Below are 18868 nucleotides of genomic sequence, written 5' to 3' on the forward strand. Positions count from 1 at the left end.
GGGAGAGGAAGAAGCAGGCTCATAGCTGAGGAGCCTGATGTGGGGCTCGATTCCCACAACGCCGGGATCACGCCCTGAGCCGAAGGCAGACGCTTAACCGCTGTGCCACCCAGGCGCCCCAATAAATAAAATCTTTTAAAAAAAAAATTGTGTACAATGTGGCCATTCAGCAATTATTGTGCTTAACTTTTGCATCTCAAAATGTGAGCTGTTTTTAGAAATAGTCAAGATGGAGGCAAAAAGAGACAGTGATTTGTAAATATTCTAAAGGAATGCAGGAAGTGTTTTATTGTTACTAATAAGAAATGACGTTTATAAAAGTTTCTCTCATTTGATGAAAGAGAATTTTATCTTAGAACTCCAGTGCCTTTTATTTTTTAAGTTTTTATTTAAATTCCAGTGAGTTAACATACACTGTTAGTTTCAGGTGTACAATATGGTGATTCAACACTTCCATACAACATCTGGTGCTCATCACAAGTGCACTGCTTAATCCCTGTCACCAATTTAACCCATCCTCCCACCCACCTCCCCTCTGGTAACCATCAGTTTGTTCTCTAGAGTTAAGAGTCTGTTTCTTGGTTTACCTCCCCTCTCTTTTTTTTCCCCCCTCTTCCCATTTGTTTTGTTTCTTAAATTCTACATATGAGTGAAATCATATGGTATTTGTTTTTGACTATTTCACTAACCATAATATTCTGTAGCTCCATCTATGTCATTGCAAATGGCAAGAGTTCATTCTTTTTTATGGCTGAGTAATATTCCATTGTGTGTGTGGCTATTTATATTTATATTTATATATATGATATGTATCTTTATCCATTCATCAGTTCAGTGCTTTGAAAATTGGTAATGATGACCTGGAGAAGTATCTGATTAGAAATGATGAATCACAGAGTAAATTATTAACCTAGGGTCAGACATTATGCTGAAAAATATGGAGTAAAACCACAAATGCTTGATTGACCTGATGATTCATTGTCATGTTTGGTTTCATAAATGAAAGAAATAACATATTAGAAGAAAATTTAATTTATTGATAGAATGGTATTTATCTAATGTTATTTTCTACCTGAAGCTCTTTCTGAAAGTAGCACCTTCCATGAACCAACATTGATTAGCTGATTTGTAAACATGATTTGTAAGGACATTTTGTTGGAGTGTAAACTACCACTATGTAAGTTTTCCAGATTCACTCTGAATTTATTACAACTGTGAAAATCAAACCTATTGAAATCCACTCTCAAAATAGAGCAATTAATAGATCAACATAGATTTATTTAACAATATAAGTAGATAAAATAAATTTAGAAATTGTGTTTTCAAAATTGGTGCTCAAAGGGGAAGTTACTGAAGTGGTAGACTTCAAATATTAACTACTTTCTCACTTTGCATGACTTTGATAAATTATGATAAACTTACTGGGTCATCATCAGAGTCTGTTATTAGGTCCCGTAAATTCTGTTTTTTTCCTAGTATCTGAGATGTTTGAAAGTTTATTGATGGGGCGCCTAGGTAGCTCAGTTGGTAATGCGTCTGCCTTCAGCTCAGGTCATGATCGGGTCCTGGGATCAAGTTCCACAGCAGGCTCCCTGCTCAGCAGGGAGTCTGCTTCTCCCTCTCTCTCTACCCCTCCCTGCTGCTGATTCTCTCTCTTTATCTCTCTTTCTCACTCTGTCTCTCAATAAATTCTTTTAAAAAAAGGAAGAAAGTTTATTGATGAGATATGTGGATTTCTCAATAGAGACTTGAGGCAATCAGAGCTTTCCACATAATAATTTATTCATTCATTACAGAGGTATTTATTGAGGGCCTCCTGCATGCTAGACAAAATACAAAAGCCCTACAGATATTTGCATTTCAAATGTTGTTCTTAGACATTTATTGTTAATGTCAGTCATCTTAAAACACATTACTGTATTACTGTGATTAAAAGTACCTAAACATTGATTGACCCGGCATCAATAAAAAGGCAATCAGTGCATCTTCCATTTCCCAATAAGGCTAAGCCTCTGGACTCTAATCAGGATCTAAAGCATAGGGAGCATTCCCCTGTTAGCCACTTGAGAGACATGCTTCTAGTCATCATCTTTGAGGTATATTTTAGGAAGTAGTATAATTCTTGACTTGAAAGACACTTTAAAGACCAACACATTGAACTTCCACTTTTGGCCAAGACGGAGTAACAGGCACAAGATTTACTCTCCCACCTGAAAAAAAGGAAAAACAGAAAAAAAAAATGTGGGAGACCATTCTTTTCAAGACACTGAACATTGGGCAGCCAAGAATAGAAATCCCTGAGAGACAGAAAATAAATGTGGTGAGCACTATGATTGCATCAGCCCGCTACATTGACATAGTTTCTAGATGGCAGCCTAGGGAGGCAGAACCCAGGCAGAACCTGGTAGACTCCCTGAGTTGCGAAGATATTGCTAAGAGTCTAAGGAAACCAAGGCAGTTAGACTTCACAGAAGAAAGTACAAAAAGCAAAAAGTTCTGCCAAGAGAGAACCCTGAAGATCATCAGAGGGCCCCCACCTTAAGTATTTAGCAGAGTACGAATTAGTGCATGTGTATTAGGAAACTACTCAAAGCCAGTGAAAAAACAACCCCAAAGGATTTCCAGTGAAATAGGAACGGCTCATAATTCACAGAGCATTGAACATAAATGTTCTAAAGAACCCAATCCAAAATTCAGAATAAAAAAATCAAGGCCTAAATTCTTTGCTGCCTGCAAGAAACTTTAAAGACACAAATGGGTTAAAAGTAAAAGGTTCAAAAAAGTTATAATATGCTTAAAAAAAAATAAAGCTGAAGTGGCTGTATTGATATCAGACAAAATAGATTTAGATTTCAGAGCAAAGACTATTACCTCAATTCAGTCAGTTCATCGGGAGGACATAATCCTGAAAGCCTGGAGCTTCAAACTACATGAAGCAAAAACTGACAGAACTGCAAAGAGAAATAGACAACTCCACAATTACAGTCGGATATGTAAATGCTTCTACGTCAGTAATTAATAGAGTAGGTAGAAAATCAGTAGGGGTTAGAAGCCCTGAACAGCATTATCAGTGGGCATAACTGATCTTTTAGATCACTTCCAGCAACAGCAGAATCCCTGTTTGTTTTTTTCAAGTGCACATGGAACATAACCAAGATAGGCCATGTTTGGGGATATAAAGCAAGACTTAATCTGAAATGATTCAAGTCGTACAGAATATGTTTTTTGACCATGGAGGAATTGAATTCAATGTTAATATGAAGATGATCTCTGGAAATTTAACAGATATTTAAAACTAATACCTTTTAAATAACTCATCCGTGAAAGAAGAAATCAAAAGAAAAATCAGTATGTTGTACTCAATGAAAATGAAAACAATATATCAAAAAGTGTACAGTCCTTAGGGAGAAATTTATAGTATAATATGCCTATATATGAAAAGAAATGTCCAAATTAATGACCTCCCCTTCCACCTTAAGAAACAAGAGAAAGAAAAAGGAATTAAAGTAGGTGGATGAAAGGAAATAATGAAAGAGAAGAAATCAATGAAATAGAAAACAGAAAAAATAATAGAGAAAATAAATGAAACCAAAAACTGTTCTTTTGAAAAAAATTATAAACCTTGTGATGAACACACCCAAGGTGACTTCCTAGTGAGTCATGGCCTGTGTAATTACTTTCCCTTAAGTGTAGGTAGAAACTGTAGCTTACATTTATTTTTTAAATAATATTATTTTTTTGTTATGTTAGTCACCATAGAGTACACCCCTAGTTTTTGATGCAGTGTTCCATGATTCATTACTTGCGTATAACACCCAGTGCACCATGCAATATGTGCCCTCCTTAATACCCATCACCAGCCTATCCCAATCCCCCACCCCCCTCTCCTCTGAAGCCCTCAGTTTCCCAGAGTCCATAGTCTCTCATGCTTCATTCCCCCTTCTGTTTACCCCCTTTCTTCTTCCCTTTCTTCTCCTCCCGATCTTCCTACTTCTTATGTTCCATAAATGAGTGAAACCATATGATAATTGTCTTTCTCTGCTTGACCTATTTTGCTTAGCATTATCTCCTCCAGTCCCGTCCATGTTGCGGCAAATGTAGCTTACATTTAACCAATAGAATTGCAAAGGTGATTGTGTCACTCCTGTGATTATGTTACATTACGTGGAAAAGTTTAGGAGACCTTCCGATGTAAAAGAGCTCTTAATCAATTTGACTTTGACTTAATCAAAGGGAAGATCATCCTGGGTGCGCCTGACCTACTCAGGCAAGCCCTTTCAAAGGGTGTTCAGGCCTGCCCCCAGCTCAGAAACTTGAAGCAACAGGGACTCCCTCTCTCTGTTGCTGGTTTCAAAGAAGCAAGTTGTTGTTAATATAGCAGCTGCAGGGAAATCAATTCTGTCAATGATCAGTGGGTCCTTTCCTAGTTGAACCTCCAGGTAAGAATGCAGTCTAGCCAAATCCTTCACTTTGGTTTTGTGAGACCCAGAGCAGAGAACGTAGGTAAAGCATGCCCAGACTTCTGACCAAAAGAAACTGTGAAATAATAAATGGCTATTCTTTTTAGCTACTACATTTCTTGTTACACAGTGATAGAAAACTAATGCAAATTTCTAGCCAGGCTTATCAGGAAGAAAAGAGAGAAAATACAAATTCCTGAATTTCCAGGAATAGGGGAGATGCTGTCACTAAGGGAGTATATTAAGGGAATATTTGAATAATCTTGTCAATAAATTTGACAACTTAAATGAATACATTTCTGGACAGATGCAAATAATCAAAACCCATTCAAGAAAAAATAACCCTGGGGGCGCCTGGGTGGCACAGCGGTTAAGCGTCTGCCTTCGGCTCAGGGCGTGATCCCGGTGTTCTGGGATCGAGCCACATCGGGCTCCTCCACTATGAGCCTGCTTCTTTCCTCTCCCTCTCCCCCTGCTTGTGTTCCCTCTCTCGCTGGCTGTTTCTATCTCTGTCGAATAAATAAATAAAATCTTAAAAAAAAAAAAAGAAAACAGAAAAAATAACCCTGTGTTGTTGATTTTAGCCATTCTGATTGATGTGAGATGATATCTCATTGTAGTTTTGATTTGCATTTTCCTGATGATAAGTGATGTAAGGATCTTTCATGTGTCTGTTGGCCATCTGTATGTTTTTGCAAAAATATCTATTCATGTCTTCTGTCCATTTTTTAATTGGGTTATTTGTTTTTTGGGTGTTGAGTTGTGTAAGTTCTTTACATATTTTGGATACTAACCCTTTGTCAGATATGTCACTTGTAAATATTTTCTCCCATTCCATAGGTTGCCTTTTTGTTTTGTTGATTGTTTCCTTTTGCTGTGCAGAAGATTTTTATTTTGATGTAGTCCTAATAGTTCATTTTTGCTTTTGTGTCCCTTGCCTCAGGAGACATTATCTAGAAAGAAGTTGCTACAGCCAACGTCAAAGAAGTTACTGCCTAGGTTCTCTTCTAGAATTTTTATGGTTTCAGGTCTCACATTTAGGTCTTTAATCTATTTTGAGTTTATTTTTGTGTCTGGTGTAACAAAGTGGTCAAGTTGCATTCTTTTGCCTATTGCTGTCCAGTTTTCCCAACACAATTTGTTGAAGAGAATGTCTTTTTCCCATTGGATATTTTTTCCTGCTTTGTTAAAGATTAATTGACCACGTAATTGTGGGTTCATTTCTGGGTGTTCTGTTCTATTGATATATATTTATATCAGTAAGGTACTGTTTTGATTACCACACCTTTTTATTTATTTTTTAAGATTTTATTTGAGACAGAGAGAGGCAGAGCACAAGCAGAGGGAGCAGCAGGCAGAGGGAGAAGCAGGCTCCTTGCTGAGCAAGGAGCCCAATGCAGGACTCAATCCCAGGACCCTGGGATCATAACCTGAGCCAAAGGCAGATGCTTAACCGACTGAGCCGCCCAGGTGTCCCATGATTACCACAGCTTTTTAAAAAAAGATTTTATTTATTTGAGAGAGAGAGAGAGACCAAGTGGCATGAGGGGCAGGGGGAGAGAATCTCAAGCAGACTCTGCGCTGAGTGCAGAGCCCAATGCAGTGATCAGTCCCACCACACTGAGATCATGACATGAGCCGAAACCAAGAGTCAGACGCTCAATTGACTGAGCCACCCAGGCACCTTGATTACTACAACTTTGTAATATAATTTGAAGCCCAGAATTGTGATACTTCCAGCTTTGCTTCTCTTTTTCAAGATTGCTCTGGTTACTTGGGGTCTTTTGTGGTCCTATACAAATTTTTGTTTGTTCTAGGTCTGTGAAAAATGCTCTTGGTATTTTGGAAGGGGTTGCATTAAATGTGTAGATTGCACAGGTGTTGGTGAGGATGTGGAGAAAAGGGAACCCTCTTGCACTGTTGGTGGGAATGCAAACATGTACAGCCACTCTGGAAAACAGTATGGAGGTTCCTTAAAAAGTTAAAAATAGAAATACCCTATGATCCAGCAATTGCATTATTAGGTATTTAACCAAGAAATACAAAAAATACTAAATCAAAGGGATACACAAACCCCAATGTTTATAGCAGCATTATCTGCAATAGCCAGCCCAAGTGTCCATCAACTGATGAATGGATAAGAAAGATGTGATATATATACACAATGGAATATTACTCATCCATAAAAATAGAATGAAATCTTGCCATTTGCAATGACATGGATGGAACTAGATGTATTATACTAAGCAAAATAAGTCAGAGAAAGACAAATACCATAAGATTTCACTCCTATGTGGAATTTAAGAAACAAAACAAGTGAGCAAAGGGGCAAAACGAGAGAGAGGTAAACCAACAAATGGACTTTTAACTATAGAGAATAAACTAACAGTTACCAGAAGGGAGGTGGGTGGGGGATGGGTTAAATTGGTGATGAGGATTAAGACATGCACTCTGATAAGCACTGGGTTATATATGGAAGTGTTGAATCACTACATTGTACACCTGAAACATAATACTGTATGTTAACTAACTGGGATTTAAATAAAAAATTTTAAAAATAAACTTATGTATACAAGCATTAAAAATAAGAAATAACCTAATTAGCTCCATATTTATTAAAGAAATTGAATTTATACTTGAAAATCTTCTCACAAAAAAACCCCTACAGGCCCAGATTATCTTACTGGTGAATTCTGTTGGGCATTCAAGAAAGAAATAGTACCAATTTTACAAAACTCTTTCACAGAACTGAAGTGTGGAGAATATGAGAGCATTATTACCCAGGTACAAAACCAGGCAAAGATTGTATTAGAAAGCTATGAATCAATATACTTCATGAATATAGAGGCAAGCATTGTAAACAAAGTTAAGTTAATAAAACCCAACAATATATAAAAAGGATAATTCATCATGATCAAGTAGGGCTTATATAGGTCTGGAAGGCTGGCTTAGTGTTTGAAAATTAACCAACGTAATTCTCTACTTTGGCAAAGTAAAAAAAGGAAAACAATATGGTCATCTCTATGGCTACAGAAAAAGTATTTGACAAAATTCTGCATTCGTTCTGGATAAAAACTCAGCAAAGTATGACTAGAAAGGAACTTCCTCAACCTTAGTAAAGTACATCTATAAAATACTTTCAGTTAACATTATACTTGAAGTTAAAAACTAAATGCTTTCCCCCCAAGATAAGGAACAGGACAAGTATGTCTTCTCTTGTATTCATCATTTTGCTAGCCAATGCAGTAAGACAAGAAAAGTAATAGGCATTCAAATTGAAAAAGAAGTAAAACTATCTTTAGTCTCAAAAGACATGATCATCTGTATAAAAGTTCCCACAGGTTCTACAAAAACACTAGTAGAATGAGTATAGCTATGTTGCAAGAAACAAAACTCATATACAAAACTTAATTGTATTTCTATAAGCCAACAACACACACTAAGGAATTAAAATTTTAAAGACCGTACCATTTATAATAATATCAAAAAAATATGAAATACTTATCTGACAAGAGATATGTAAGGGTTGCCTGGGCAGAACAATCTGTTGAGCTTCTGATTTTTGGATACAGCTTGGGTCATGGTCCTCAGGGTCCTGAGACTGAGCCCTGCATCTGGGGTCTGTGCTCAGTGCAGTCTGCTTGGGACTCTCTCCCTCTCCTTCTGCCTCTTCCCATCTCTCTCTCTCTCTCAAATAAATCTTAAAAAAGGAAAGATATGTAAGGTGCGTATACTGAAAACTACAGAACATTTGTGGGAGAAATTTAAAACTTTAATAAATTTACCCTGATTCACCCTGTTCATGGATCAGAAGACTCAATGTTGTTAATTCTCCCCAATTTAATCTATATGTTCAGTGCAATCTCATTCAAACTCCTAAGGTTGTGTGTATGTGGCTATGGAAATTAACAAACAGATTAAAAAAATTCATAACCTAGAATAGCCAAAGTAACCTTGAAAAAAGAAAAGCACAAATGGAGGGCTAACCCTACTTGATTTCAAGAATTATTATAGACCTAAAGTAATCAAGAGTGTGGTATTGATGTAAAGATAGACAAATAGATCTGTGGAACAGAATAGAGAATCCATAAGTAGAGCCACATATATGTGGACAGCTGATTTTTGACAAAGGCTCAAAGACAATTCAGTAGGTAAAGGATTCTCTTTTCAAAAAATGGTGCTGGAACAATTCATACCCATATGCAAAACAAAATGAACCCATATATAAAAATTCATTCAGGGGCACCTGGGTGGAACAGTCGTTAAGCGTCTGCCTTCGGCTCAGGGCGTGATCCCGGCGTTCCAGGATCGGGTCCCACATCAGGTTCCTCCGCTGGGAGCCTGCTTCTTCCTTTCCCACTCCCCTGCTGTGTTTCCTTCTCTCACTGGCTGTCTCTCTGTCACATAAATAAATAAAAAATCTAAAAAAAAATTTAATTCAAATGGATCATAGATCTAAATATAAAACCTAGGGTCACCTGGTTGTCTCAGTCAGTTAAGCATCTGACTTCGGTTCAGGTCATAATCCCAGGGTCCTGGGATCAAGCCCTGCATTGGGTTCCCTGCTCAGCAGTCTACTTCTCCCACTGTCCCTCCCCCTCCTTGTGCTCTCTCTGTCTCTCTCATATAAATAAATAACATTTAAAATAAAAAACAAAAAAATAAAACCTAAAATTATAAAAATTCCAGGAGAAAATCTTTGTGGCCTTAGGTTTCTTGGGAATTTCTTAAATACAATACATAAAAGAAAAAATGGATAAATTGGATTTCATCAAAATTAAAGCTTTTGCTCTTTGAAGTATATTTTTGAGAGAATGAAAAGGGAATCCACATACAATGAGAAAAAAAATTCAAAGCATATGTCTAATGAAAGACATCTAGAATATATAAAAAAGTCATAACTCAATAATAAAAAAAATTAATGGGCATAAGACTTGAACAGATATTTCACAAGAGAAGATATGCAGATGGCAAATAAAATTAAAATTATATACCCACCATATGATCTAGTTATTCCACTTCTTAGTGTTTTCCCGAGAGATAAAAGCAGATATCCATACAAAGACTTCTACATAAATGCTCACAGTAGTATTATTTGTAATAGCTCAGGACTGGAAACAAATCAAGGGGAGTAGATAAACAAACAGTTATATATCCATTTGATGGAATACTCAGCAATTAAAAAAAAAAGTTACAACATGGATGAATCTCAAAATAATTATCCTGAGTGAAAGAATTCAGATAAAAATGAATGATGCTGTATAATTCCATTTATATAAAACTCTAGAAAATGCAAACTGATAATGACAGAAAGCAGATCAGTGTTTGCCTTGGAGATGGCACAGGGAGGAGTGCAGTTACAAAGTGGCATGATAAAACTTTGGGGTATGGATATGTTTACTATCTTGACCGTGCTGATGGCTTCAGGTATGCGTATATAAGTCAACTCTTCTCAAATTGTGTGTTTTAAATATGTGTCATTTATAGTATGTCAGTTATGCCTCAATAAAGCTATTTTTAAAATAATCCACATATCCAGGGCATCTTGGTGGCTCAGTCGGTTAAGTGCCCAACTCTTGATTGCAGCTCAGGTCATGACCTCAGTCAAGGTTGTGAAGTCGAGCCCTGCATCAGGCTCCATGCCCAGCGTGCAGCCTGCTTAAGATTCTGTCTCTCTCTCTCTCTCTGCCTCCCTCTGCCCCTCCCTTCCCTAGTGCACATGTGCTCACTCTCTCTCTAAAGAAAAAAAAAATCCACATATCCAACACCCCTTCCCCATTTTATGTATGAGAAAACTGAGACCTGAGGACAAGAGAACTTTTTCAAAATCATACCACTAGTCCAATGTAGAAGGATTAGATTTATCCACATTAAGGCTTCTGGATGACAACATAAAAAGAGCTCCTGGTAGATCTTTTCTTTCTTTCTTTCTTTCTTTTTTTTTTTTTTTGGTATGATAAATTCATCCACTTTTCTCAGTACATTCCCATCTTTGTGCCAGGCACTGTAGTAGTATGCTTACTGTTTTCTTTCTATTTGAAAATCCAATTTCCCAGCCCTTGATTCCAATTTCCCAGCAGATAGCAAAACTTTCTAAACTGTTGGAGTCCCCAGCTGAGTTTGAATCATTTTTGAAAGCCTAGATTATTTTCTCCAAAAAGTACCACCCTTACATTAACCTTGAACGTTGTGAGGATTCAAACGCAGTATTAATTCAACTGAACTTTTTTGTTTTAGGTCTGAATCGTTTGCTTACCAATGGCTCCTATGAAGCTGCATTTCCTCTGCATGAGGTACTGTCCTGCCTTTCCTCCTCTGTCAATGTCTTGTTATTAAATCAGCTTCTGGGAATAGTCATTAATTGAGTTTGTTGATATGACATTTGTTCAGAATGAATTTAATTTGTTCAGTGGATAATTAGGGAGGGCCTACTTGCATTGTGACGTCTCTCCCCCAGCATAGATTTATTTCTGTATTTTTTTTATGTAATTGTAAGAATACTTGAATCAAGAGTCACTCAGCATGAATTCAGGGGAATCACTGAGGGACTCCAAGCCATAAAATTAAAGAAGCATTGAAAAATTGCACGAGGCACCAGACCCATGGGGAAAATGTTCTTGAAACATATAGTCTCTGTAACAAAGGCATTTATAGCTGTTCCTTAGAGAGTAAGAGGGAGCCATCTTGAAAAGCCTCTGGTAACCAAAGGGTGATGAGTGGAAATGAATAGTATTGTATCTATTATTGCTTATATAAGATACATAAATTTTGATATTCTCTTTATTTGCTGCATAGTTTTTGTCATATTTAAGGATTTTAGTAAATAAAACTGTGGTTATCCTTAACCCTGCTTTCCCCATTCAATCTTGGGTTATTTAACCCAGAATTCTCTTGTACACATAGGTTTTTAGGGACATAATCCTTATGATTGGTGAGAGATTGTTTTCATCTTCATGGTATTGAGCTCCTACATTGTACCAATCACTGTGTGACAAAGAAAGCACAAAGATGATTATCCTCGCCCATGCCCTGTAGGACATCACAAACTAGCCAGGCTGGAACTCCTGGGAGTGATTTCCAGAAGTCTTCTACTAGAAACAGTGTTAACAGTTTGCCAGTAAACTTTGCAGAACAGTTCCAACAGTTCCCAAATGGCAAGCCTTTCCAAAACATACCTTTTATTTGGCTTACAGTGCTGCTTCTGTTGTTTTAAACACTACAAGGATGCAAAGGTGATGGAGAATGTTACAAATCTTATTCACTAAGAAAACTAGAAGCTTTGGTCCCAGACCCTATTTACAGACTTCCATGAAACATTTTTGGAATGATCCTTTTCATATGACAAAAGCAAAGATTTTGACCGAAAGGTTTTCTAGAGCCACACACAGGTGATTCTGAACTCTAAAGACTGAGTCCCTCCCCGCCAAAACATCATGTGGCTTCCTATAGTTATTAGTTGGATTGCCCAAAAAAAGGTTTCAGAGACAACTGCATCCTCCCACAGCCGAGCCCCTGCCTGTAGTGAGGGCAGTGTCTGATATGGTAGGTGAGCAGAAATATCTGTGCATGTGAGTAGGTGGCAGGTATGAGGATGTCTGAGAAGATATAGCTCTGAAACCCCATGGAGCAATTCAAAGCCTCTTCTCTTTGGCTTTCTTATATCAGTAAAGCCCTGTGTTCTATGAGAAGAGAACTTCCAAGTTAGTAATAGCAGTTCTGTTGACTCTTTACTCTGTTTAACTTAATTATATTATTTAACATCCTAATAACCTTCAGAGGCAGAAAAACAAGAAGGGCAGATATTGTCACCCTTGTTTCATGTTAAAATTTTAAGTAGAGGTTTAGAGAAAGGTTAGCCCCTTCTCATTATTGTGTGAGTTGTTCGTTGAGCTGAGACTAGAACCTGAGTTTTTTATCTCTCAGCCTTGTTCACCTTCCACTAAGAAAGAACTTCTCAGGTTAATGTTAATAATTAGTCAACTCCCAGAAAGTACTTTTTCTGCTTGTGAAACTAGCATTGCCACTCAGAAAAACTTCCACCTGTCTGGCCCTTAGTCTCCTCATTGGCTCCATGAGGTGGTTGAATTAGATTTGAATTGTAATTTTGAGGTAACAGTCAGCTTTTATATTTTAGGATTTTTGTATAGATAAGGCAAGGGCTTATCTATGTGGCTGTTTACTAACTACCCTGTCTTGAGACAAATGGAAAAGAGAGCTAAGTCTTGGGCATGGCCTCTAGGCAAGACGCTTTTCACTCAAACCATGGAAGAAACTTAATGAGGCAGGAATTATTAGTTCCATTATGAACTAGGAATCTAAGGCTCAGAGAGCTTAAGGTCTCCTACCTAAAAAGTAGCAGAACTGAATTTGAACTCAGTTCAAACCTGCCTGAATCCTAGCAAGCATGTGCTTTTTACTATATAGCACCATCAACAAGATGATGTCCACAATAACTGCTTTCCTTTCAATAGTATGGATACATTTCTTCCTTATATCGCCCCTATGACTACTCCTTCCATAAAAGACGAGTATTACTATAAGCTTTTCTTTTGGCTTTTCTGGGTATTACCTCACTGGCAGTGGTGTTTTTATCTCAGGGAAGTTACAGAAGTAAAAACTCCATTAGAACCCATGGAGCGGAAAACCACCGACATCTGCTATATGAGTGCTGGGCCTCCTGGGGCGTGTGGTATAAATACCAGCCTTTGGATCTTGTAAGGTGAGTTCTTAACCAGCTGCAAATATAAAACTTACACAGAATGATTAGGGAAGATTGTCACCTGGGACAAGAAAAAAGTCTGCGTTACACAGCTCTTACTCAAATCCGGCTTCATCTCAAGAAGGCAACTCATCAGGGGACATCAGTCATTCTTGGAAACTAGACCTCAGTCTGATGAGGTTGGTGCTTCCTCCAAAAAGGTCTCAGGAAGGGGCCTGTGAGATTTGTCAGGCCTCCCACAGGGCTTTATCTGGAGCAGGTCATCCACGCCACTATTATTGACAAATTACCAGTAACCATTACAGAAATGTGACATGTTTACATATATTAGTGACAAATGGAATATTAGTTACTATCTATGTAAGTAGGAAAAATGGAGTTCTATCATTCTAATAAATTTCAGGCTTATTGTAATTTTCAACTAATAACCTTTAAAAATTGTTTTAATTCTGCAAATCAAATTAGTATATCAGCTTTTAACCTATGATAACTGTACAGTGGACATGTATGTTTTTTTAACTATTTATGTCCAACTTTCTACCATGGCAGCATTATACTCTGACATCTCATTATTTATTTAGAGACTGGTTATTAAGGTTGGGTAGCACCAATCCACACTTTGTGGATTCCTTATAAAAAAGAAAATCATGTCTTATTTCCTAGACTTGCTGGATTTGGTTTACTTTCACTAGTGCCCTTAAAAAAATGAGCCCAGAGGAAAATGAAATAATAAGACAACTCACTTTACACTTTGTCTCCCTGGGTAGTCACTCTTACTGCCAGAGTCCCTGTTACTAAGTATTCATTTCTATTGACCCAGGGTCATTGATGAATTGTGTACTTTTCTTTGTATTGGTAGCAAATAATCCAGATGATCTGGGTGAGTGGAAAATATTTTCTGAGATGAGACCATTTTCTTTTGATCAGTCTCAATACATGCTAAACCAGTGGGGGAAGAAAAAAATACAAGTAAGTGTTCTTCCCAGCCTCAGTCCCAATATTACAGGATTACACTGATTAAAAATTACAGAAAATTACTGCAAGCAAAATATCTGTCCTTGACAGTGTTTTGATTAAGACTTGCAATTTGTCAATAAGTATTAATTAATTGCCCATTGTGTTTCTAGTATGATGCTAAATACTACTGGCAAAGACCAATGGAAGCCACTATCTCTGAGAAACACCGTTTCCTTCAGTAAAACAGGCTCTGCATACTTGAAACAACTAGAAAACAATGCAAGACTATGCACAATTAGGTAAAATGTAAGATGAAGGTGGTAGGTTTCATAACAATTTGGAAAAATGGAAAGGATAGATATGTATCAGTGCCTCTGTGGAAGGCTCTGTAGAGCCGAGCCTGGAAGAGAGTAGGATTTATATTGGCCAAAGGGAAGAGAGATGAAAAGCATAAGCAATATTTCAGTAGAATGAGGTTGTGGAGTATCTAGGGAATCTCAACTCTTAAATAGCTCTTGTCCTATAGATTTTGCTTCCTCCATGTCTCTTGATTCTGGCCACACTCCAGGACCTCCTCCACCATACTGCTTCCTTCACCTAATGACCTAATGACTATGGCTGTTGTCCCATACTTGGTCTCCCTTTTCCCACTCTGGTCCCTTCCAATCTATTCTCTACCCTGCAGACAGAGTGATCTTTTTGGAATGTAAATCTGATGATGTCCTTTGAATGTTAAAACTATCTTATGATTTTCCCATTCTCTCAGGACAAAGATTAATGTATTTAGCATGGTTTACAAGACCTACCGAGGCCCAGCCTCCACCTACCTCACCAGCTCAGCTTTTGTTATCAGTGTTCCAGGTGCACTGCCCCTATTTCACCTGGTCCCTTCTGCCATAGGATGTTTGTACTTACGATGCCTTTGCTGGAAACACTTTTTCCCGTCCCCAGTGCCACCTAGTTAATAGTCACCTCCTAAGAGAAGTCTTCCCTAAGTAGGCTGGTCACATGGTCTTGGTTTATATACTTGTGGAATTGTGTTTCTCTCCTTTTGTAACCCTTTATCCAGTTCTAATTATAAACTTATTTCTTTAATTGACTGATATGTCTGTGTACTCTGTCAGCCTGTGAGTTGCACAAGAGCAGGGACCAAGCTGGTTTTGCTCATCATTGTACCCTCAGCTCCTAGCACAATATTTGCCACATGGAAGGTATTTTTTTATTTGTTGAGTAAATTAAAGAATGTATCTCTGTATTTGGATGTTAGTTGGAAAAGTCTTCAGAGAGCAGAAAGTTTCTGTTGGGACACAGTGGAAGATAGGATAAATAACCTTTAGTCCATCTTTCATACTTTAAGGAAGCATTGGGTGTTCTAAGAGGAAAGCAGAAGCCAGTATTTGGAATCAGGTGGTCAGCAACATTTGTTTAGAATGAGAATGAAAAAAATAATTAGAATATTTTTTTTTTTTAAAGATTTTATTTATTTATTCGACAGAGATAGAGACAGCCAGCGAGAGAGGGAACACAAGCTGGGGAGTGGGAGAGGAAGAAGCAGGCTCATAGCCGAAGAACCTGATATGGGGCTCGATCCCATAACGCCGGGATCACGCCCTTAGCCGAAGGCAGACGCTTAACCGCTGTGCCACCCAGGTGCCCCTAGAATATTCTTATATTAGACTGAAAAGTAATTAACTTTTAACTAATGAAATATAGCAGTTGAGAGGCATAGAAAGCACAATTTGGGTTGTATTTTAACATAAGTTAATTATATTATTAATGGTGTTTGAGAAAGAAAAACAAGGAATTCCCTGGACATTTCTAAACTTCGCACGCTGTAAGGGCACTAGGCAGACTGGTTAGTCTCAGAAAAATATTTGTTGAGGTAGATGTTGAAACTTATGAAAAATCATAACTTAAAAGGAAAAGTTGCTCTCAGTATCAATTCATGTTGAATCTCTGTAATTAGAATTTTTTTTCTAATATCTTCTCATTCTGGCATCATAAACATCTTAGAAAGCTACAAAATATTGAAAGGGGTGTTTAAAGTTTCTTACAATGACTTTGTTTCCTATTTTTAAAGATATATGTAATTATAATACAGGTGTTACAAACAAGCACACAGAAATGGCGAAGATGAGATTGTGTTGTCACCAACACTCCAAATTCCCCTGGTTCTGTATTAATAAGTGCCGTGTCTTCCTGAATGGGCATGGGTTTATTCTGTGTTCTCAGAACAAGCTTGTATATAGTCCTGTTCTTCTATGGAAAGAAAGTTTCATTCTATTTCTGATATATAATAATAGGAGAGGAAAATTAAGCCCAGAGCCTTAATTTGGTCAAGTGCTCTATTCTCTTGGATGCATGTTTATCAGCAAGGCCACTACAAAGTAAAATGAGCAAAGTATTATAATGCCTAAACACTTTGCTATGATTTTCAAGGCGCTTGTGTCTTAAACAGGCGGTACTTTGGAGAGAAGATTGGGTTGTATTTTGCCTGGCTGGGCTGGTACACCGGCATGCTCTTCCCAGCCGCCTTCATTGGATTGTTTGTCTTTTTGTATGGAGTCATTACTCTGGATCACTGCCAAGTCAGGTACGGGGAGCTCTGGGTGAGCCTGCCTTTGCTTCTATTTGGAGATGGGTGGTGGTGATTTAGGAATGTTCCAGGACTGTGGGCCTGCTTTTCCTTCTAACTTCTTTCTCAGTCACTCCTGGGAAGAATTCAGAAGGCTCAATTCACTAGATCTTGCGTCCATTGCCTACAGCTGTAGATTTCAGTTACCAGGGAAGCAGAGTTTACATTTGTGGACATATAAGCCACTCCGTGTTCGGAGAAAAATCACTTTCAGTCACTGGCTAAAAGTTGCTTTCTTTCTGACTTTTTTACCTTTTCTCTTTCTGCTAATCCTGCAAAATGGTGGGTTAATAATCCTTTTTTATGAATTCTGTGTTTTTACAAGGACCCTTTAAACCTAAGCCAGAAAGACATTTTACCAACTTGTTGGGGCCTTGAGAGTGATTCGGTGTTGAGAATTGTTATCTCGGCTCTCTCACCAGGGTACAGTTTAGGGTATTCATAGAGGTTTTATTGCCAGGCTGGACCATGATCTTAAATAATAAATATGCCTTTTAAAAGTGATTACAAAAGTAAAAGTGATTGATTTATTCTCCCACCTGTAACAGTATTTTACTTTCTGGTGAAATTGTTAATGGGGATGTAGTTTTCCCCTAGAACTAATGCGTCGTATTTGTATTTACCCCTCCATTATTAGTTTTCACTTATGCACATAGAGATTGAGACAGGCACTTTTAGGTACCTGGTTGTTCCTATAATTCAGTATGAAATTGCTTCAAATCTGTGCAGTGTTGTGAATGCCTTTTATGTCATTTAGGGGATAATATCTAACATTGTGCTTCATGTGTTTTCAGAGTTTAACCTATTAATATGGAAAACCAAGAAACAACCTCATAAATAAGTAGGTTTATCAAATTATTAAAATGTGCAGGTACTTGTTTACATTAATAACAGATAAGGCTGGGAAGCTTCTAAGGACAAAAATCTAATCTGGATCTTATTTAGTGGTTAAGGATTCTGGTGAAATTGGAGGGAAAAACATGCTCTTATGTCATTAAAAAGCGGTCCTTTTCTGCTCTCTTTTCCAGTAAAGAAGTCTGCCAAGCTACAGATATCATCATGTGTCCTGTGTGCGATAAATACTGTCCATTCATGAGGCTGTCAGACAGCTGTGTTTATGCCAAGGTAATTTCAAATCTGCGACATTTTAGATAGATTGAGTTTTTTATACATTTTTTCTGAGGAACAGAGGGTAACCATATTCTCTTTGTCATTTGTGGTCTTGGAGTTTCAAGTTTATATTGTAGGAGAGAGGTACCTCTATCATTTGGTATTCTCAAGTGTTTTGTACTGTATATGTATTTTAGATGTATTAGCTCTGACTGTCATCACAGGAAGCTGCAATGTGCATACTGCAGAAAGTACAGTTGTTAGAGTCAGAGAAAGACTCAGATCTTGACTCTGCCCTTTACCACTTGTCCCAGAACAAGTTATTTCCCTCTCTGAGCCACAGTTTTCTTACCTGTAAAATGGAAAACGTGATGCTTGTTTCATATGATTGTTATAAGAAATGAGATAAAATGTACACTGAGCAAAGTGCTTGGCAGATGGTAAGATCTCAGTAAATGAGAGCCACCATCATTTTCCTCTTTCATTATTGTTATGGGTAAAAAGAAAAAATTTAGATTGAGGACTGGTTCAACTATTTGCCTCCTTGACCATGCACACGGCCAGTCTCTTTGAGGCTGAGCTTTCTCATCTCAAAAATGCAGGCAGTGCTACCTGCTTTCTCTGCCCCATGGCTTGTCAAGAAGACCTTGCAAGAAGATAGTACATATATGGAAAAGTACTTTGAAAAAGACAAATACATAGCATCATTGTGTCTATTATATGTTACTTCATGTCCCTTTCTCATGTTATGCCTTACTTTATTAAAATTTTAGACACATTCATCGAATTCCTTATTTTTTACTTATGGGCAGGGTCAGTAATAGCTGGAGTATGGGCTGCTGAAGACTTTTCCAAGACCACTGCCTGTCAACTTGCCCAGATTTCAGATACAAAAAGGATTGGCACGCTTTATTGAATGTCTGCAATCACTGCAGCTTGGATCTATTTAATTACACTATTGGCATGGCAGAGTTTTGTTCGTTTTAA

The 18868-nt window shown here is 37.6% G+C and overlaps 1 protein-coding gene across 1 annotated transcript in view; it reads left to right on the forward strand.

Moving 5' to 3' along the window:
- Positions 1-18868, forward strand: part of LOC100484394 (anoctamin-4) — a 336625-nt gene that overhangs the window by 238302 nt on the left and 79455 nt on the right. The window contains exons 10-13 of the mRNA XM_034644141.1: positions 10698-10753; positions 13058-13179; positions 16595-16729; positions 17800-17896. Of these exons, the coding sequence (XP_034500032.1) occupies positions 10698-10753; positions 13058-13179; positions 16595-16729; positions 17800-17896 (410 nt within the window). The remainder of the gene's footprint in view (positions 1-10697; positions 10754-13057; positions 13180-16594; positions 16730-17799; positions 17897-18868) is intronic.

This window comes from Ailuropoda melanoleuca, chromosome 15, assembly GCF_002007445.2.
Source record: "Ailuropoda melanoleuca isolate Jingjing chromosome 15, ASM200744v2, whole genome shotgun sequence".
In the NCBI taxonomy this organism is placed as follows: Eukaryota; Metazoa; Chordata; class Mammalia; order Carnivora; family Ursidae; genus Ailuropoda; species Ailuropoda melanoleuca.